This window comes from Pinus tabuliformis, chromosome 5_2, assembly GCF_031772625.1.
Source record: "Pinus tabuliformis cultivar Carrire ecotype Pingquan chromosome 5_2, CPIR1, whole genome shotgun sequence".
NCBI lineage: Eukaryota > Viridiplantae > Streptophyta > Pinopsida > Pinales > Pinaceae > Pinus > Pinus tabuliformis.
In genome coordinates this window covers 948,641,075-948,664,373 of record NC_142306.1, presented here as the reverse complement: position 1 = coordinate 948,664,373, position 23,299 = coordinate 948,641,075, and the positions used below count along the sequence as shown (strand labels likewise).

Genomic DNA, 23,299 nt, shown 5'->3' with positions numbered 1-23,299 from the left:
CTTTCAAATAAAACTGCTCCCCAGAATTCGTCAGAAGCATCGGTTTGTAAAATTAAAAGACCATTACCTGGAGGTTGCAATTTTGGCAGTTGCTGGCATTCTTCTTTCAAAAGTTTGACTGCCTTTGTAGCTTCTTCAGACCATCCTGTCTGCAAATGTCTTCGAATTGGAGTTGTTTTGGCCGACATTCTGGGAATGTATTTATGGACATAATTCAAGACACCTAAAAATCTTTGAATAGATTTTGTGTCTGGTAAAACATCAGGAAATTGAGACAATTTCGTCAACACATGGGGTTGCATTTGTATTTGTCCATTTAAAACATTAATCCCCAAAAAATCTATACTCTCTTGGAAGAGTACCATTTTCTTTTCTGATAATACAATGCCATGATCCTGCACTTCTTTTAGAAAAATTTCTAAATGCTGCAAGTGAGTATGTAGATCAGGACTATGTACAAGAATATCATCAATATAAGTAACAATGAAATCATATTTGCCAAAGATAAAATCCATTCTTCGTTGGAAGAATGCTGGAGCATTCTTTAGACCAAATGGAACTACCTTCCATTGATAGAAACCTGCTGGGCATGTGAAGCCAGTGTTGTGTCTATCTTCTTCTTCTATTTGGATTTGATAATATCCAGATTTCATGTCAAATTTGCTAAAAATCTTACTATTCTGGATCTTTTGCATGATTGTTTCTTGTCTTGGCAAAGGATAGTTAAAACTCTGGGTTATAACATTCAAAGGTTTATAGTTGATAACCATTCTAGCTTTACCTCTGACAATTTTTGCATGATTTCTAACCAGAAAAGCTGAACAAGAATAATGAGAAGTACTTGGTTCAATTAACTTTAAACTCAACAACTCATCTATCTGTTTTTTCACTTCTTGCTCATCATTAGGAGTACAAGGAATTAGCTTACCTTTGACTCCATTGTCATGCAGAGTTACTATTGCTTGTTTGGGACTTTCCACCTCCCAGAATTGCTGAGGATTATTGGAACAACTTTTCAGCAATCTTTCATAAACAGAACTTTGTTCTACTGGCCAACTTGGATTTGTATATGCCTTTTGCTTGTTCTTTGACTCTATTCTTTCTTCATATCTCTGTAACACTTCCTGCCAATTGTTAGAGTCTTTCTGTGGCCTTCTGGTTCCTGCTTTCTTTTGACTATTTTCTTTTCTAGCCTCTGAATTGGCTATTGTCAATCTTGGAATAGAAATAGCTTTCTTCTTCAAATTTATTATCAGCTTGTCTTCACTTATAGTCACATGCAACACAGAATTTATAAAAGGCATTCCTAAAAATAAACTTGCAAAGGGATCATAATGCTGAATGGCAGAAATCTTGACAATACTCCCCCCAACTTTTAATGAAACATTATCAACATAATGTGTCAAGTTTACTGATCCTCCAACTGTTTCTGACACTAAAATGTTTTGCAATGGTTTCCAGAGACCTTTAAACAGAGATGGTCTTGCTAAATTATTAGATCCACCAGTATCAATAAAAGCATCAACATTAATCCACTGACCTTTAACCTGTACCTCAACTAGAATGTATAACAGGTTATTTGTTCTGACCATCTTTTTTAATAGATTTTGTTCTGCTGCTTGATCATATTCTGGAACAGCTAAAGATGTAGAAGCCACTGTATTCTTCTCATATGGACAAAAAGAATTTAATTTCTTTAAAGGTGCAACTGGCTGCTTACCTTTATCTGTCTGGAAATCTTTCGGCTTTGATTTTGAAACCACTGAAATTGTTTCATCTGTATCACTTTCACTGTCATTAGTTTCATCAGTAACTTCAGTAGCACTATCTTCAAAATCATCGCTGTAATGCAATTCTTCCTTTTCTTCAGAGAAATCATCTTCTTCATCTGAACAATATTTACATATATTCATTTTTTGTACAGTATCAATACACGATTCTTCATCAGAAGCATCTGTCAAAATATATACATCAGACACTTCATCATCAGAACAAACAATAGACCAATCATCTTTAAAATCTTCTATCTCAAATTAATTTACTTGAAGAGCTGTTGGGACACTTTTTTGCAAAATGTCCTTCCTGTTTACAGATAAAACAACAATTGTTATTTCTTGGTCCTCTCCGTTTTTTCAAAAATTTAAATTTTCGAAAAGGCTTCTTAGGATTTGAAACTCTTTTGGGTTTGTATCTTCAATACTTTCTTGATCTTTTCTTTTTCTTGAAAGGTGTGCATGGCAGAATAGCTCTGCAAACATCTGAACTTGGGGCTATATCATGAGCTTTCTTTTGCCAGCATAAGTATTTCACCTTTTCTGAGCATCTAAATAAAAGATCAACCCAATAGATTTGATCTATCTTTTTACTCTGTACATCTATATCCTTCATTATTAAATCTCCTAAGTTACCTGGAAGCTTGGATAAAAATGCTACCTTTTGAGCAGTATCATTTGACAGATTAGCTTTAAAGACTTTTGCCATAAAGTCTTTTCCAAACTGATCAAGAAATTTTAAGTCTTTTAACTCCATCCGACTTAGATCAATTATAATCTGTTTTTTCTCGTCAACAGGTTCAGGAACAAATTGAGTTTTCAATAAAAGTTCTAAAGTAGACAAACTTGCTTCCATGATTGCTCTCCGTTCCTCATCTGATGGTCCCATCCACCAATCATAGACAATTCTTGTCATACGCTTTTCTGCTAGGACCACTATAGAAACATTATCCAACTTTGTAGTAACTTGCATCTGATACAAGGCACCAATCCAAATTCTGATTGATTCACCTGGGTTTGAAGATTTATCTAAATCTAACACATAACCACTTGTGTTAGCTGCATATAAATCTTCTTCAATTCTTGGATATTTTGAAATTTCTTTAACAAAATGAGCTTTATTTTGATTTTGAATAGATGGCAAAATAAATGATGGAAACTTTGAAGTTGCCATTTCTAAAGTCATTACTTCGTTCTTTGAAGAAAAAGGCTTTTCAGACTTATAGACATTTCCTTTTCCTTTAGCTATCTTTAATGGTTCTTTAGAGACTTTAGAACTGGGTTCTTCAGCATTGGTTGCTGAGACTGCTTCTTCTGTTTCTGCTTCTTCTTCTTGATCCCAAAAATTAGGTGCACTCATATCCACTGTAAACTTGGGACCTCGAGCTTCTTTTGTCTTCTTTCTTTCTCTTCTTTTTCTCCTTTCTTCTTTCTCAGCTCATTCTTCTTGCTGCTCTTCATACAACAACTTGATATTAGCGTTTATCAATTTAGATTGTCTACCTAGATCATCCAACACTTCTTCTGCATGCAAGCACCATGTGGTCAGATAGTTTCCTATTTGATATACCTGATCAAGATCATTTGTGTTGTTTGAATTATGCTCTAACAAGGGAGCACAATTAGCTCTGGTAGGTGGTTGTTTGGACTGAGAAGAGGAAGTACATAATTTTGTTTTTGGCGGCCATTTCCCCCCTTTTACAAAGCGGCGATTGGCATATTGAAATTCTTCCATAGGTGGAAAATGGGAAGTAGATGTTCTGAACATTTTATTAATTGCAAAGAAAGGTTTGGCTTCTGGTATATACAACTCATTTGATCCAGGTGGATATTGGTGGCCACCTGCCAAGTCCACCTGGACCCCCACCATTGTCTTTCTCAGCATTTTCAGTTTCCTTAATTATAGCACAACTTACTATTTTTAGCAGTTTTTCGGGTCCTGAACTTCCGGAGCCGTTTTGAGGCCCTAAACGACGTTTTTTGTGGAATCCGGGGGCAACATGAGTCCATGGAATGGACTGGTGTTGCCCGTTCCAACAATGATAGTGCTCGGATAGATCTTTCTAATGAGCTATTGTACGCGTCAAACGGAGATCATATGCCAAAGTTACGACCCCGGGAAGTTGATGTACCAACTTACCCCCAAACGGGGCCCACAGTTTGGCGTTTCATCTCCTAGGGTTAGGTTTTGGAATGTTAAGGGTTTTCCCATTGTTTCTCAACAATAATTAGGCCTTCGAGCCTCATTGTAGCACAATTCAGAGGCATGTAGCCATCACATCTCTTCTCAGAGATAAGCTACCATCGCCCTAGCTAGTTTATTGCCATTTCTGTTTGTAAGCATATTTCAGTATTTTCCATTAATGAAATGAAGTATTATTTCCGCTGCATCTTTGTGTATATGGTTATCTCTGTAATTTGTTGCGTTCCTGTTTAAATCCGGATCAGTGGTATCAGAGCGCTCTGCTTTTTTTCTTTGTTTTTATTTGCATGTCCCCAACAAGGTCGGGATATAAGGAGTTAGGGCTTGAACTGGTTGAACCTTTGCAAGACCAGCCTCGCAAATCCCGACGGCCTCCCATGGCGGACGAGAAGAAAGACGAGGGGGCAGGAGATCCCATCAAAATCTTGCTCGAAGAAGCGCTCGAGCGACAACGGAACGCGATGATGGACAGCTTTGCGCAGATCCTTCATCGGCTACCTAGAAGCGGCGCATCGGCTTCTAGCAGCTCCTCTGGAAACGCCACACCCTTTAAGGTACAAGTTAATTTTGAAATCCCCATATTCGAGGGTCAGATAGACGCCGATGCCGTAGATAAATGGTTAAATCTGCTAGAGGGTTATTTTTCTGTTCATGAATTTTTGAGTCGGGAAAAGATTGTTTTTGCTCTTCTCAAAGCAGCCCCCCACGTCAAGGACTGGTGGGAAACCTACTGCGAGCAGAAGGATGAAAGTACTGGCTCACTATTTTCAGCCGCACCCACCTGGGATTCGTTCCGGGATGCCATCAAGGAGCAGTACTACCCTGTCGGAAGCTATGAGGATGAATACATAAAGTGGACCACGCTGCGGCAGGGAAGGGACCAAGACGTGCCGGAGTTCACCAATCTTTTCCATACCCTTCGCACAAAGTTGGGTATCAAGGATTCGGAGCAACATTTGATACTCAAATACCGTGGCTGCCTGCACAAGTACATCCAGGAAGAAATACAGTTCCTAAACATCCCCTCGCTCGGCGCAGCATACCGGTATGCCGTCAAGGTCGAGCAGAAGTTTAAACAAAAGAAGCGAGACTTTGGATCTGCGAATCCAAAGCAGGGGAAAGGTGCCCCTAAACCACAGAACAAAGGACAAAGCCAAGGCGGGACAGCCCAAGACAACCAGCCGAAGCTGCAAGCAAAGAGCAACGCCGCGAAGCCGAGAAAGGACACTGGAAAATGGTGCGAGTTCCATAAGAGCTCCACTCACAACACAAGTGAGTGTCGGGCCAAGCAGTCACTGGTGGCTGAGCTAAAGGTTTCAGAATCAGATGCATGTTCCGACTCTGAGTCAGAACCCGATAAGGGGTATGAAAAAGGGAAGCAGATCATTGATGCGGATCCCAGCGCCACTGTTGCTACCGCAAAGATCCAGAAAAATGAACCCGAAGATCCAGAGGAGGAGGAGCGTCTCTTCCACTCCCAGATGTGGGTAAAGGGCTCCCCGATACAGTTCATTGTTGATAGCGGGAGTCAAAAGAACCTCATTTCGGCAGAGGTCGTGAAGCGGTTGGGCTTACCGACCACAGCACATCCACAACCATACACCATTGGGTGGCTTCACCAAGGGCGAGATCTTCGCGTGAGCCAGCAGTGTCGCCTTCCATACAACATCAAGCCCTTCACGGATGAGGTATTGTGTGACATTGCTCCCCTTGAAGTTTGTGATGTATTACTAGGACAACCATACTTGTGGAAGCGACATGCTGTGTATGAATCAAGGCCCCGTGCTGTTATTATTACATTGGGAAATAAGTTGTTCAGGATACCAGAGGTAGCACCACCTACCGCCATCTCTTTGATTACTGCAAAACAATGCAGTAAGATCATTTCCAAAACCAGGAAATTTGTTTTCCTGATGATACGCCCTCAAGGGAAGAAGAAGACAGTGGCCGCGGCCTCCAAACGGGGTCCCTCTGCACAGCAGCTACAGATGGACAAGATTGTGGAGGAGTACGAAGACATCTTCACCTCCCCGGCAGGGGTTCCTCTGCACTGTCAAGTCAAGCACTCCATCGATCTGACCCCAGGTGCGCCGCTACCCAATGGACCAATTTATCGGCGCTCCGTTCTGGAGAACAATGAAATCAAGAGGCAGATTCAGGAGCTCCTGCAGAAAGGTCACATCCGTCCGAGTTCTTCGCCCTGTGGGAGCCCGATAGTGTTGGTACAGAAGAAGGATGGGACGTGGAGACTCTGTATTGACTATCGGGCGCTGAACAAGATCACTGTCCGTAATAGGTACCCGATCCCGCGGATTGATGACCTCCTAGACCAACTAAAGGGGGCGAAATATTTCAGCAAGATCGATCTGAAGTCAGGATATCACCAGGTACCAATTGAACCCTCAGATGTGTGGAAGACTGCCTTCAAATCCAAGGAGGGCCTCTTCGAATGGTTGGTCATGCCTTTCGGATTGACGAATGCTCCTGCAACCTTTATGAGGCTAATGGATGACATCTTGCGGCCATTCACCAACTCCTTTGTAGTAGTATACTTGGATGACATTCTGATCTTCAGCCAGAGTTGGGAAGAGCACCTCCACCACATCCGACAGGTTCTCCAAACACTGCGGCAACACAAGCTATGTGCCAATTTGGAGAAATGCACTTTTGGCATGACCGAGGTTCAGTATCTGGGATACATCATTGATGAACAGGGGGTGCATGTCGATCCAGCCAAGGTCCAAGTCATTCGGGATTGGCCCTCTCCAACCACTCTAACAGAGCTCCGCAGCTTTCTAGGTCTTGCCAACTTCTACCGCAGGTTTGTGTTGGGATTTTCTCATATTTCTTGGCCCTTGAGTCAAGTCACCAAGGGCGGGGCGAAAGCAAAATTCTTTTGGTCTGAATCTCAACAGAAGGCATTCAGGGAGTTGAAGGATCGCCTCTGCACGGCACCAGTGCTCGCGTTACCAGATTTACAACAACCATTTGAGGTCGAGACAGATGCCTCTGACTATGCTATTGGGGCAGTCCTTACTCAACATGGACATCCAGTGGCATATCACAGTGAAACACTTTCAGACACAGTCCGGAAGTACCCCACTTATGATAAAGAGATGTATTCCATTGTACAGGCCTGCCGACAATGGAAGCATTACATTTTGGGGAAGGAAACGGTCATCCACACAGACCACCGACCTCTGCAATTTATACAGACCCAAGGGAAATTGCAGAATGATCGCCATCAGAAGTGGTCTACATACCTGCAACAGTTTCACTTGAATATCAAGTATAAAAAGGGCAGCACCAATAATGTTGCAGATTGCCTCAGTCGACCACCGATCATGGCGCTAACCACCGTGCTCAACTCTTGCGGGCACGAGACTTCTGATTGGCCACTTCTCTACAAAAGCGACCCAGAATTCGGCCACACATACCAGACACTCTTGGAGGGTCGGCAGGTTGCAGATTTTCACCTCCAGGATGCCCTATTATGCCACCTCGGTCACCTCTGTGTTCCTTCAAGCGAGCGTGCCAAGATGATTTGGGAAGCACACTACAGTCGGGCTGCTGGGCATTTCGGGGTCGAGAAAACAGTGGCAGTACTGCAAAACTATTTCTATTGGCCGAATCTTCGACAGGATGTTGGGAAGTACATCCGATCATGTACTGCCTGTGCCATTGCCAAACCGACCATTAAGAAGCAAGGCCTCTATACCCCGTTGCCTACCCCTAGTCGACCTTGGGAATCCATCTCCATGGATTACATGTCAGGCCTTCCTTCCACTAAGCATGGAAATGACTGTGTTTTTGTGGTCGTCGACAGGTTCTCAAAGATGGCCATTATGATGGCCTGCAAGAAGAATATCACAGCAGAAGCCACTGCTAAACTCTTCTTTGAACGAGTGTGGGTGCACTTTGGGATCCCACAGTCTATCATCTCAGATCGGGACAGTCGGTTTCTCAGCACCTTTTGGTCCAGTCTCTGGTCAATGCTGGACACCAAACTCACGAAGTCCACAGCCTTCCATCCTCAAACTGATGGCCAGACAGAGGTTGTCAATAGGATGATTGTGCACATTCTGCGCATGTATAACTCAAAGCATCCACGCACATGGGACGAGAGCCTCCCCTACGTTCAACACAGCTACAACCGAGCTCTTCACAGCTCCACTGGCCATAGCCCTTTTCAGGTGGGTTTGGGATTCCAGCCACTATGCCCCATTGATGTGGCCATGCCACTTGCAGCTACTCACATGAATTCAGCTCATGTCCAGTCCGAAACAGATAAGGCCACCAGCTTCATTGAGCGCATCCAACATATTCGCCAGCAGGTCCATGACATTCTTAAGAAATCAAATGCCAAGTACAAGCAGCGACATGATCAACATCGGGTGCCACACAAGTTTCAGGTGGGCGACAAAGTCTGGTTGCATTTGCAAAAGGAACGCCTTACTGGAGCCTATCGGAAATTGAGACCACTCCGATATGGTCCTTACACCATTACTAAGGCTATGGGAGACAATGCATTTGAGCTCAGCATTCCCCCATTCCTTGGCCTGCACCCAGTATTTAATGTGGACCGCCTTCGGACATACTTTCCACCATTGCTAGACACATCCGACATTGCAGAACAGCTCAAACCCACAGAATTAAATCCAGATTGCATGGAACAAGCTGCAACTGATCGGATCATGGACACACAGATCAAGAACACTCGCCAACAGAATATCCAACTGTATCGAGTTGTCAAAGCGGGCCAACTCCTTCAGCAGGGCAAGTGGCTCACCAGCGAACAAGTTCAGCAGAAGTTTCCTCATCTCATGGAGGAGCTCGACGCAATGGGGACCATTGCTTCCTAAGGGGGGAGGAATGATCCAGGTGGATATTGGTGGCCACCTACCAAGTCCACCTGGACCCCCACCATTGTCTTTCTCAGCATTTTCAGTTTCCTTAATTGTAGCACAACTTACTATTTTTAGCAGTTTTTCGGGTCCTGAACTTCCGGAGCCGTTTTGAGGCCCTAAACGACGTTTTTTGTGGAATCCGGGGGCAACACGAGTCCATGGAATGGACTGGTGTTGCCCGTTCCAACAATGATAGTGCTCGGATAGATCTTTCTAATGAGCTATTGTACGCGTCAAACGGAGATCATATGCCAAAGTTACGACCCCGGGAAGTTGATGTACCAACTTACCCCCAAACGGGGCCCACAGTTTGGCGTTTCATCTCCTAGGGTTAGGTTTTGGAATGTTAAGGGTTTTTCCATTGTTTCTCAACAATAAATAGGCCTTCGAGCCTCATTGTAACACAGTTCAGAGGCATGTAGCCATCACATCTCTTCTCAGAGGTAAGCTACCATCGCCCTAGCTAGTTTATTGCCATTTCTGTTTGTAAGCATATTTCAGTATTTTCCATTAATGAAATGAAGTATTATTTCCGCTGCATCTTTGTGTATATGGTTATCTCTGTAATTTGTTGCGTTCCTGTTTAAATCCGGATCATCATTAGACTGAATAGTAGGATTATTATGTACAACTTCAGTGAAAGCTTTCTGATTGCTTGTAGAAGCTTGACTAGATGTTCTATCAGGACTGACTGGTAATACATGTCTTTTTGGTCTGAAAATAGGTCTAGGTATGGATGATTTATTTGGCATGATACTTACACGACTGTCACTGACAGACATTCTTCTTGTTTTATGCTTCGGTTTTACTGCATCTTCTAAAGACTTGTATTGAAAATACCAATCATTTGGAAGAGATTCCTGATCATATGAAACACCTTCAACTTGTGCATTACTCACACCAACAGTCACACAGTCTTTCAAGACAGGTTGTTTCAGCTTTGGATGAACAGTATTTGTTAACTGAAATGAAGTTTGAACTAACACAGACAAGAATTCACTATCTTCAATCATTTGTAACCCTTGGACTCCAACCATTAACTTCCAACAATCTTTTAGATGGACATCTATGAGACTGATTGCATAGTCAGGGAAGGCCATGCTATGTAAAAATGTTGGTTGATATGATGCTATACAAATGGGTTACCAATCCGACTCTTCTTATGAGAAATTCTTTAGTTTGAGAATAACCAAGTGCCATTATGAATACCTCCCTAGTTAAGAGGGAGTGTTGAAAAGTGTAACTAGGTTTGGTCTTCATAATGACATGTAATTGTGATTTTTGAAAAGAAGAAAAATAAAATTATTTTGTAATGCTTGCTTCATGGGTTTCATGAGCAAGAAATTTTATTTTTAGATGGCTCCTATTGAGAGCCTTAGGATTTGCCATTAAAGTCAAAAGAGTCAATGTCATGTATGGAGAGCCCTTCTTTGGCATGTTACAATTGTATACTAGCCTATAAGATTGTCAAATAGCCCTCTAAGACAAGCAGTTGTTTGTTCTCTGCAAGTCGACTTCAAGATGAAGTAACAAACTCATGTCGGCTTACCTATTTGGAGACACACCGGTTCGAGATCACAGGTCGACCTATTTATATGGATCAACAACTATATACATGGCAGGGGTCTTTGGATTTCCACAGTTCAGAAGTTTAGATATCTTTGAGATTTTCAGATGACCAAGAATAGTGACAAGTTCGGATTCAGATAGGAGACTGCTGTAATGGGTTCGGATTTCAAAATAAGCACATTTTGGGGCATAATAGAGAGACACAGTTTCAGACAAGGATATCACTATAGTTTAGATATCATTACAGTCATGGATTTCATATTTCCGTGAGAGAGTCTCGGTGCTATGAATTAAGACTCAGATCAATGCTATAATGAAGTCCACATATTCAGTGCTACCTTAGAAGATACGTTTCGGTCCACACAGTGTTATTACATTATTTTGAAATCTGTACTTCTACAGTGTTAAGGGTTCAATGTAATCACAATAAGAAGGATGCCATTACAATTACAAGTAATGGATCTATCACAGTTCGAAGGATGACCATCACAAAAGTAAGGTCTCGGGAATATGACAGCAAGAAGGTCTCACAGTAAAGGAGATTTCGATGTGGAGACAGTGATAAGATCTCGATGATAACTATGTCTTGATGCAAAGAAGGTCGAAGCGGAAGAGGAGTCAAGAAGAAGAGAAGACAGTCAAGAGAACTAGTGTCTTGGTCTTGGAGTGGCTAATAGGTCAAGGGTCTTGGTCTCGGTATTTGTCAATTGGAATCTCGATGAGAAGAATTTGTGCAGGTTTTCCTCTCAAAGAGTGAGAGGTTTTGGCGTTGGCTCATAGCCTACATTCTGTGTCTCTTGTCTATCTTGTTTGTGCATCTTGCTTATGCATTGGTAGCTTTTTGATGAAGAAGAACATTAATAAGTTAAGTAAAGAAGATCCTAATCTAAAGAAGTAAAAAGCACTCACAAGAAGTTACTAATCGAAGAGAAATCACCTAAGAAGGATGCCCTAGATTCCTCAACATGAGGCTGTGCCAATACCACATATGGGGAAACTGTTCATTCACGCATGAGTGGAGGAGCTTGTGATTGTTCCTATCGTAGGAGCCATGGCGAGAGAGTGCAGGATCATAACCATTTGTGTGGAGGCAGGACAACAAGATGATGAGGTTCATGACAGGTTGGATCGTGTAGAGTCCATGCTCATAGAACATTTGGAGTTGATTAAGGCATTGTCATATGGCGTTCTAAGTTTGTCAGGTAGGCAAAATATGATGGATGCAGAGACGTGCACAAGTGAGTGCAAGGGCGTTGAGGAAGAGAAGGTTGATGCCCAAACTTCTACCGATGAAGAATGTAGAAGAGATGATGATCGTGAGGAGTATATGAGGATATTGGACCAGAAAGATGTTGACAGATGGATTGAGATGTTGGAGCAGGCCGAGGATGTTGATGGATGAGTGTCTGTGGACTAGGTCGAGACCGTGGAGACATGATATCTGCCAGGCTGTCTGCGCTGTCATTTGTTCGTCCTAGGCGCTCCAACAAACTCCACTGCATCTCTCAATGTATGACAAGCCTCTCTACTGGCTCGACCACTAGTAGTGGGAGGTTCTACCAACTCCTCATCCTGCGCCTACTGCTCCGTCTCTTGAGATCTCACTGGATTCCCTGCTCCTGAGGAAATACTAATATTGGTTACTGTACTGGATACCTGTGACTGTCCCTTTGGTGGTCCCACTGGCTGCCCCTGTTGCTGGACCAATGGAGCTTCAACTGGTTGATCCTAATCACTTGCAGGTATCTCACGAGATCTCTTGAAAGCTCGATCTTCCATGAACTTTACATCCCGTCTTACTACAATCTTCCTATTGCTAGGAATGTAGATCCTGTATGCCTTGGAGGTCTTCACTATACTCAAAGAGAAAACCCCTTCTCTGTAGTTTGATCCAATTTGGTGTGCTTCTCATCTGGCACGTGGAAGTTGCCAAAGATCCTGAAGTGACTAACTTCTAGCTTCTTCCCTGTGAAGACCCCTTCTAGCGTTTTCTTCCCCAATGCTCTATGAGGAGTCGGGTTCTGAAAATATACTATTGTGTTACATGCCTCTGCCCATAGAAACCTGGGCAAATCCTGGTCATATAACATTGCTTTTGCAGCCCCAACTATGGTTCTGTTTTCTTTCTCTGCTACCCCATTCTGCTGTGGATTATATGGAGCTGCTCATTCTCTTCTGTTGCCTTCCTTCGCACAAAAATCTGTGAAGTCTTTATCAATATACTCTCAACCATTATCTGAGCGAAGCACCTTGATATTCTTCGTTGTTGCATTCTCCGGGAGGGCCTTAAACTTCTTGAAATGATCAAAGACCTCATCTTTGGTCTTCAAGAAGTAGATCCAGGTTTTCTTGGAATGATCATCAATAAAGGTGATGAAGTATTCGACACCATTGAGAGATCTAGTGGACATCGGGCCACAAATATTTGAATGTATAAGTCTTAACATGCCATCTGCTCTGCTGTCACTTCTTGGGAATGTTGCCTTAGCATACATCCCAAGTATGCATCCTTTGCACACATCATCATGTTTCGTGTCAAGTTTTGGAACCCCTGTTACTGTTTCCATGAGCATCTCGAATGTTCCATGGTGTAGATTTCCCATTCTCCTATGCCATAACTCATTTAGATCCTGCCCACTGCTACTGTCATTGCTTGTTAGTGTCATTGGAGAGTTGAGTTGCAACCTGTACAATCCGTTGCTTCGAACTCCATTCTGTCTTACCTTCTTCCAACTTGAGTGTTTGAAAAACACTTTCTTCCCTATGCAGTGGATATCATATCCCTTATAGTGTAACTGGGACACTGAAACCAGGTTCATACCCATTCCTGGCACGTGCAATACATCTATAGTGCTGGTGCTTGCTCCTAACTCCCTTTGAAAATCGATGAGACCTCTCCCTACTGGAGTACACTTTGTTCTGCTTCCCGTAGTAATTGGGAAGTCCATCTTCTCCTCCTTGTATCTAGAGAAATATTCTCCAACTCTTGTCATATGAGTTGATGTGCCGTTGTCTATATACCTGACACCTTGTGAAGCTAATTCCAATAAGCAAGCAAATTTGTCCTCTACCCTAGAAGACAAATCTGAAACCTCCTAAATGTCAATTTTGTTCATGGTCATATTGAAGAATTTATGGTTTGTTATTCCTCTTTCCACTTGATGCTGATTCCACAATTTCAAACTGCTGCAAAACCCTCTACGTCCAACCAGAAATCTGCACAGCGAAAAATTGAGCTCTTGTTGCCCCCTTTGCCTGCTGGAATCACTGTCTTGGGATTCTTCCCAACAATTCGTAGTGCCTAGCAAGGCACTGTGCAGTACTACAAAATTTTGATCTTGCTGCTCCCTTTGAACAACAAAATTTTCCTCTTCACTTATGAGCTTCCCAGCTGATCACTTACACTCTGATACCATGTGAAAATTTCATCTATTGCAATAACTGAAAATTATTCTCCTAACTGTAAATTTAATTATGCAGAGTATTTGCTATGGCAAACAATGAATAAATCACTACTGCGAATTTCACCATAAAAATACTATGGAAAATAAAGTACTAGAAACTGAGAAATTCTAGCACACACAAGAATTTAGACAGTTATTTTTGGACAATTGTCCCTGGAAAAACCCAATGTGGGAAAACTGGTGTAGCAGATGAGGGTTTTATTAATAATCTTCAGCAATAATTCTGAGTACAATAATTTAGATGCTCTACTGGCAATCTAATTTGAGGAAAATACTGGCAAGATTATCGAGAGAATTTTCTCACCCCACAGATAATGTCTGCCCCTGAAATTGCCTCCCTAGCCATGCGCTGAACCTTCTACGTCAACCTCTTCGCAGTGCTTGCGCAAAAACTCTGGGGATTTCGGCCTTCCTCTTACTGCCTCTTCTAGGACTGGAATACTTCCTCGTGGAATGTTGTTGACCTCCTCTACCACTTGCTACTCACCCTCTGGCTCTATCTTCTCTGCTGAGTGTCTGCTACTGAGAAAATCGAATTGCTTGGGCAACTTAGTGTCTGCATTCGTGTGTTCTCCATCTACCCATTGACTTCTTCTTATAATCATCCATTAGACCACCAACGACCAAGATTAAAACATAATCGATAGCCCAAATTAATTCCCTGTGGATCTGTGTGAGTTTCTAGATGATTCTCACCTTATCTCAATTAATATTGATCACTTAACCATATTCCCTAAGTTTAGACTTAGGAAATAATTAAAAAACGACTAATAATCTAATTGGGACACTTCTAGGTGGAATTTCCAGAAACAATTTATGGGTTTTGGAGATCTCATGTATTCTAGCCTCTCCAAATTTCGTGGCTAGAACACATTCGATGCTACAGAAACTAACAACATGCATTCTCGTGGAATTGATGTTATGACATGATCTCATGTATTTTAGCCTCTCCAAATTTCGTGGCTAGAACACATTCGATGCTATAGAAACTAACAACATGCATTCTTGTGGAATTGATGTTATGACAGGATTAGATACCTGGTTAGTTGATTGCATGAGGGGATCCGACGCATGTCATTCTCACAGATTATGATACACGTGGTCGCATGGGATATGTTAGAGGTGATATTCTTCCATAATATTAAAGGAAGTGGTACAACTGTCGCTTCGTGACGATTGGAGGTCTTGGTGAAGAAGTTTGCTGAGGGTGTTGTTGTCGAGGATGACAACTGTTTTAGAGTGGGGGAGGATGTCAGGTACTTGGGCTTGAGCGTGCATGAAGGGTCGCACCCATATGGTGAAAAATCGAAATTGTATGGTCGGTCGTGCAAAGGCCAGTCGTGTGGTGGTTCGTGCGAGGACAAGTTGTGCATGACTAGACCGTCCGATACATGCGATGCACGACGAGACCACCTAAATGAAAGGGCACTCGCCAAGTCGAGGGTGTGGATGCCCGCCCGAAGATAAGGGCGTCTGCTTGACGATCTAGCGTGCCTAACGAACGGACCGAGCCGATGTATGCAACATGTGATGGGGCAATGGAAAATGATTGAGGGTGTCAGCCCAAGTCTTGCAATGCATGAAAGGGCATTTCGACTACATGAAGAAGGTCAGCCTGTGTATGAATTATGAGTCAGCCTGATTGAGGACTCCTCGTTTGAAAGACATGGTCGTGTATATAAACGAAGAAGGGTGGAATGAGGGAAGGAAACTAAGCAACTTCGATCAATTGAGCAAGAAGAACAATCACAGAAGCAAGGGAGTCGAATGAAGAGAGTCGTAGGTCAGGTAAAGAGGAATGAGCCAAGGTCTATGAGGCAGATGTGAAAATTTTCAAGTTTGTGATCTTTGTGGCGATTTATGTACAAGTCGAAGGGCCGAGATTTTGTTGAGTTTTGGTATTTGGTTTTTGGTTAAGTGTGTGTGTGTGAGCTGAAGGGCTGCACATGCATTGGGCTTTGGTGAGTGAAGGTACTGAACCACTAGGGGTTCGACCCAATGAAGTGTTTGTAAAAATGAAGTTGAATTTTTATCAGATGTTTAATAGAAGTGTGGGGAGACTTGGTTTGGGAGTTCCCCCTCCCTTTGTAAATTGCGTTGTTGTTTATATTGTTGTTGTACACTTTTTTAGATTGAAGCCATATTGCAAAGCTGTTTATTGTCAAGGTTTACATTGCTGAACTATATACAAAGTAAAGCGAAGTATTATGGTGATTGAAGTCAAGTTGTAGAAGAGGCTGAGTGTTGGAATTCTTTGAAGGGCTATTGTATTGGACTTAGATGGATTACTAATTCAACAAGATATATGGTTCACATACAGGGTATATAGGCTAGAAGTGTAGTTTGGGCGTTAGTAAGCCCAAGGTGATTAAGCCATTGGGAATAAATAAAACACGATGGTGCTGCACACCTCGGGAAACTCCAGAAAATTAAGGTCGGAGGTGCACCCTGGGGGCGTGACAACTAAGAATCCCCTATATTTGCATAATCATCTTCACAATAAGTTATAATGTTTCCCTTGATTAGATTACCACTAAGATAAGTTTCCAAGCTTGGAAAGAATAATAGCATTTTCTAAATATTGTTATGGATATCTTAGAAGGAAACCAAAATCAGAATGAAAAGCATGAAAATAGTAATCTAAGGCGTTAGCCTCTTCTTCTGTAAATATGGATTAGTTTTTGCACATGATTTAGAAAACTTGTTGTTCAACTCACAAACTTTGTCAAATTCCCTTTGGATGGTATTAGTGAAATCTGCAAGCAATGACTAATACTATTCATCACATCATTTGGATCTAAAAGCATGCATAGAGACTACTTTTTTTATGGTACTAGTGCAATTTGCAAGCAAATTCCAGTGCTTATCATCACATGATTTGGATCTAAAAAACATGTAGAGGCAATAAGAGTAGATATACTTACAGTGGCCAAATTTCTAAACTATGTTTGTGCTTCACCTACCAAATTTTGTACAAACAATTTCATCTTAACATTTATCATTCCTAACCTCAAGATTTTCAACAAAGGTGACAAACTTTAACAAATATCTTCTGCTAGTAGTTGTACCATCCCCTTCAAAATGTAGGATATACTTCTAAAACTTATCAAGGAGTGCATGTCTACCCTATAATGGCAATAAACTCAAGAGGCACATATGCCTAGCGCATATTTGAGGAGACATCAACCAAAGAAGTTTAACCAGAGACTTTGAAGATAAAGCTAACATAAAAGGAATTGTAAATAAAAATAGAGATAAAATTTCCTTATGGGAACCTTTGCTTCATGCCTATCGAGTTAGTTCCTATCAAGTGGGGCCTCTATGTGAAATTTAAAAATACAAATAAAATTGCTTACATTAATCTGCGTAGCTGTATTACAAATCAAGAAAGATTGGCTAAGGAACTGGGCAATGGTGCCAAGTTGTTATCGCCTAGAACTTCCCGCCTTGCAAACAATGAAGTGAGTCCAAGTAACACTATGAAACAAGCCATTGTCACCTCACTTATTTCCTCACATTTTGAAGTTAGTGCTTGCTAACTTCAGAGGGGCATCTGTGACAACCCTTCTTACTAATCCCTCTTGTAAATATTGTTATGAATTGTAATTCATGTAAATAATGTAGAAATGTAACACATTGACTGGTCGAAGGAAGTGGACACGGATTCAGAGGATTGAGGAGGAGGAGTTGCTTGTAAACCCAAGACATTTTATGTATTAAACCACATATCTCCTTGATGGATTTATGGCATTGGTGGTGCAACATTGAATTTAGGGAATGGGCTCCTTGATTAAAGGACAAGCATGTACTCTCGGTTCTTATAGAGACTTGGGTGTGGTCAACATGAATGGGTACATACGAGGAGGAAAGAGCCTGATGGGCGACAATGGTGGAGAGGAGAGTGATTTGGGAGGAGGCATCATTCTGTCAAGCAGATAGATTGCTAAGTAGACGAGTAAGAGAGAGCTCATTGGAAAAATAATGTAGAGCATGAGTAGGTAGTGGATGTGAATATGGTAGGAAGAGGCAACATGTGAAATCATGTGTTTTGATTTAGGGATTGTATTCCCTGTGTTGGCTGAGGCTTGTGAGGGTGCCTGTGAATTGATTGGCGAAAGAGAGATCAATGGAGTTGTGACACTCAAGTGTTAGCTGGGGTTGATAAACCAATCGAGTGCTTGCATTGGGATACTATTTGGGGTTGAAAAACTATTGGAATTAGTTGCAAAGTTTGATAAAACCCTGCGCTGTGTTACAAGGTTCGTCGAACTTCAACCTTGAGGTTTGAATTTTGGCGAACCTATTTTTTTTTTGAAGTTCAACAAAACTCATCGAACCTCATAGCCATTGACCAAGTCCATAGATCAAAATTCATAACCTCATGTCACAACTCAAGCTTGTATTCTATCTTTGTAATTTTCATGTTCATGATAGCATTTTTTATGTTTATTGATGTTGATATCTTACTATTTTATCCTATATTTCATTTTAAATTTAGTATATGTATAAATGTAGAAAATGTATATAGACGAAGCTAATGGCGAACCTCATAAAAAAATTCGAGCTCAGACTGAACCTAATCATTGTCGAACTCGAACTCGAAACCGAACCATGTGACTTAGCCCCTGAGTGGCTAGCCTTGGGGCTAATAAACCACTTAGGTTCTTGCTCAGTAAGTTGATAAATCTCTTGGAATAGGACTCTTTACTCTTGCAATATTAATCCAATTGATAAACCTCCCTTTATGTATATATATTCCTTCTCCTAGAACTGTGTTGAAACTCACTAAGCATTGGATGAACCCTAGTGGTATATTTTCTACTGAACAGAGAGTCATTGTGATGTTACTTTTGGGGGTTGTTGAGAAATCACCTGAGAAATGGACTCTACTTCTTAACATTTGTTGATTGGTTGGGGTGAGAGAACTCTTGAGCAATTACCTCCTTAGACTTTGAATCCGGCTTGGGGATGGTTAGCTGCAAGAAAGATTGCAGTGTAGATGGCCTATGGTTGGGTGGAGAGTTGAAGCCCCTCCCTTAGGTGCTAGTCATTAAGTTATACAGATAAGTGTATCTACTTGTATTTCTATTGCATTATGAATGTTGAACATTATTGTTATGGATTATAGCAATGAATGTATTAGCATTGCTTATGGAGGATTTGTGTTATTCTTGGTTGCTTGTGATGGGATACATGTGTGATTGCTCTCATGGTTTGGAAGGGGTTGCGGGTCCTTGTGACCGCTGATAAACTCTTGAATGCATGGTCACTTACCTAGTATGTATGGTTAAATTATTGAGTTTAGTTGATTGTCATTGTGTGTAATTTGTATTGTTGATACACATGAATGTTCTAAATGGTTGTTATGTATAGATTGGTGGATGTCTATGGTTGTTGTGTGTAAGGCATGCCATATCAATGAGTCTGATAGAGCCTATGGTGATGCATGCTGAAGGTATATTCCTTGCTATAGCTATGCTTAATGCCTAGAGTGTTGGTGTAGGATGTGGGATTTATCCTTGTTAAGTTATTGGTGTAGAGCATCGCTGGTCACCTAGGGTGCCTTTGTAAGCCATTGAAGTCCTTAAGTCTCTAAGTTTGGTTTTCACTGAACGACGTGCTTGCAATAAGGATGAATAAGTCTTGGCAGTCTTGCAACAAAGTCAGAGCTTGTGTAGGATGAGAAATGTCCAATGGGAGACAAAGACATTTATGTCCTAGGGAACGAAGATGTGCCTCTGTGAGATGGGAAACTGGGGGCACAGAACGGGAAAGGTTCTCTCACCTATTGTTAACATTCATGTCGTGCCACGCCAAGGATGCTAAGAGACTTTGGGGAGAAGTGGATGTGGTTGATAGAGGGCGTAGGACAACAAATGCTCGTCATCTGCCACCAAAATGTCTGGCATGCTGTGGGAGATAGACGAGGGTTGACTCCTTTTGTGAGTGCATTGGCTCTGTTGATGGAGGCTGGGACAAAGTGTCCTTTCATCATTAAACAAGAAAGTGTAGTTGTGCACGATGGTCTGGGACCCAATGGGGCCTAGGGATTAAGCTGAGGTGGTAAGTGCTATGAAGGACATGAACGACGTGTACCTATGACATGGCACTCTATCAAAGTGACATGTGAAAGGCAGATATGGCCGCTTTTTGATAGCCAAGTGCCAGGTTTTGAATGACACATGGCACCACTAGAGGATGCCACATGGATGGGTGACATCACCATAATGTCATCATGATGGCAGCAGGGGCACTATGAATTGGGTAATGTGGGGGTTAACTTAACATGGCATTAAAGACACATGGTGGAGGTATTGTGTAGTGCTTGTTGATCTAACAACTCTGATTGCATATCGAGCTCGAACATATGCGGGTGTTATTGTTAATGCCCTATCTATCACCCAATACGATTGAACACTTTTGAATTAACGAGAGTGGCGGATGTGGTTCACGTCGAGCACAAAACTAATTGAAGTTTAAGCTGTAAGAGTTACACTATGCATCCAACGGTTTGTATTGTTTCATTGGACATATGATATTCACCTGGTTATGACTGCGGAAGTTTGTGGTGCAAGTCTACTGCGGGGCACAGATTAGAAAGAAGCCATGGGACGGTAATTATCCTTGCCAAATGATGTGAAAGAGCGTGGCACACTGTGGAGGTTGAATGGAGTGCCATTTGAAAGAAATGGCATAGGGCGCAGTGACATTAAGGTGCTATAACGTGACAGGTGCCAGTATGGGTTCATATGAGAAAGCAGTGTCATGTGAGTGCCATGCAGCAAATCCTTGCTGATGTGGCAAGGGTTACAGGGTCCAAACTTCAAATGGGCATAACTTCTAATCCAGAGGTCGAATTGAGATAGAGTTTAATGGCCAGAAAGCTCCCAACGAGCTGAATGTGATGGGGTTATCCAAAATGAGTGCCACACACTTTGGATGAGAAGGAATTTTGTAATCCCATCTTCAATGAGACCATGGAGATCAGGTTAATTGAAGGTAACACTCGCCACTAGGCTTGGGAACTCTAAGGGGGTGAGAGGGAGAGTTACAATATCCTTAAATGATTTAGGGAGTCAATACTTGAAATAGAAATGATTAATGACATCTTAAATAAAATAAAATCATGCTGCTCTGTTATAAATATGCATCTACATCAAAAAACAACACACTGGAAATTGCCAAAAAATTGGAGATATTCACGGAAATGATGTAGAATTTTGTATAATGTTTGGGCATCCAACCCCATTTAAACCTATGCTAAACCCCTAAATAAAGTATAGAAACAGCAAGTACAACAGGCTGCAAGGATGGCTTTGAAGGATGTAAATGCTAATTAAAATGTTTTTTGTATTTCTTGGTGTTTTTATGCATTCCTAGTGCACACAAATTGAGAAAGATGTATAGCTTTTGTGTCTGCACAAAAATTGAGAAAACAGAAAAATAATCTCGCCATTATATGACAGAAACTTACTTAACAGGAAATTAAAATGCCTAATCTATATGCCCTATATGCGCAGGCTACACGGAAATTGAGAAAATTATTATTTTTCTATGGTGATGATTAAATAGTTTGAGTAAATCAACTAGTGCCTTTTATGGAGTCGAATATGAATGACAGAAAAGCAAGCAGGGTAAACAAAATGATTTGATTCCTACTGCTCAAGTTGTATCAATAACAGACTCAAGAACATGATTTAAGAGAAATAGATATTCTTACCGACAAAACACGTGATAGTCACCACGAAAGTATTTGAATGTCTTTATTTTCAAGGTTTGTAAACTTGTAGGACAAACAAAGTCCTTGGCAGGTCAAGGCACACCAATATCTCTCTGAGATCTTGGGGAAGCCAAGATGTACAACTCCTAGAGGTGGGATAATTAATCACACTTGTTGCTACCTACTAGTGCTCCTTTCCTTTGCTAATACAAATATTATATATAACACCGTTCTTTTTAGAAAAATAATTCAGAGCGAGCTTCCACAACTAGATTAAAGTTAGGCCCATTGTACCTAGTTGATATACAAATCAGAGAACAAAATCACAGTTTCCTATCGAATGAAAAATTGTCACATCTATTGCACTTGTGCTACATAAATTGGAACAAGCATTTTGTGGCTAAGAGAGAAGCCAAACAGCGCATGGCTGGGACAATATGCTACTCAATGGTCAGCTTATTTCAGGAATAACCTTTGGAGATATGATGCTTAAAGATGGGGTAGATGCTTTTGGGACCAGACATGTAGACCTGGTGTGCTTTATTGACATGAAAGCAGACTTGACATAATGTCCTCTCGCATTAAATTATTTCTGACCTTCCATTGTGCTTTGATTTTTTTGTTACATGAAACAGAACAAGATCAATAAAATTTGGTTTTACAGGAAATAATCTCCACTTTCTTTTTTTAATCTATTTTTTTGGTATTGTTGTGACATTTTATTACAAAAGTCAACTTTGGAAAAACTTTCAGGTGGTACTGGGATGGTCTTCTCTTTTATCACTGCCTACATACAAGCTATTAAGGCATCTTCTAAGCTCTTGGCAAGGTTCTCTTTGGTTGACAGTGGGTTTTATATTGACAACATTAGTGATGAACGTCTTTATACGCTTCAGCCAGTCGGAGCATTCTACTCCAGCAAAGGTTGTTCCAGCCAAAGAAAGCAATGGGAGATTGTTGCCCAATGGTAAGGAGGACAAAGACCTCTGAGTAAGACACTGGATGAAATGATTTGTACGTTTGGAATCTTTGGGTAGTGGACCGTGATATTTTCGATTCAAAAGTCATTTTTTTCTCTCAGATTGTTTATAGTCAATTTCAGTGTAATCTTCCAGTAGGCTACTGAACTATCCAGGAGCAAGTTACAAGGGATATATGATGTTGATTAGATATATCATGCATTATTTTACTTTGTAAACTGAATGGTCCATGTTATTGTAAATTATTTACAGGGACATTCTATAATCATTTATGTTGGCTTTGATTTCTCACTTCAAGAATTGTGTAACATAGTCAGTAATTCACATGTCACAAATTAAGGTCATTTAGATATTGAAGCTGATCATCATCTTCATATGATGGTTTCATTTTGGAAACACATAGCAAGAATTTGTGCGAGTTAGGCTTTTAAATTTAAATGGGGAATTAGATTCAGCCAGTGTCGCACCCCTCTTAAATATTCATGTGCTCATTGGTGTATCAAAATCCACATACATCTAGTAGGGGAGAAACGGAAGCATGATATGTCTTCATAACTACTTCGAAATGACATGTGATATAGCATAAATGGATTTACATTCCACGTCCAAAAGGAACTCTATAGAGCCCCACAGTAATATGATTTCTCGTAGTACCATTAGTGTTGAAAATTGTATAATGCCTTT

General features: G+C 41.2%; 1 protein-coding gene across 1 annotated transcript in view; it reads left to right on the top strand.

Moving 5' to 3' along the window:
* Positions 1-22,906, top strand: part of LOC149162402 (1-acyl-sn-glycerol-3-phosphate acyltransferase 2-like) — a 297,961-nt gene extending 275,055 nt beyond the window's left edge. The window contains exon 11 of the mRNA XM_089437250.1: positions 22,389-22,906. Within this exon, the coding sequence (XP_089293376.1) occupies positions 22,389-22,625 (237 nt within the window). The 3' untranslated portion in view covers positions 22,626-22,906. The remainder of the gene's footprint in view (positions 1-22,388) is intronic.
* Positions 22,907-23,299: the final 393 nt, after the last annotated feature.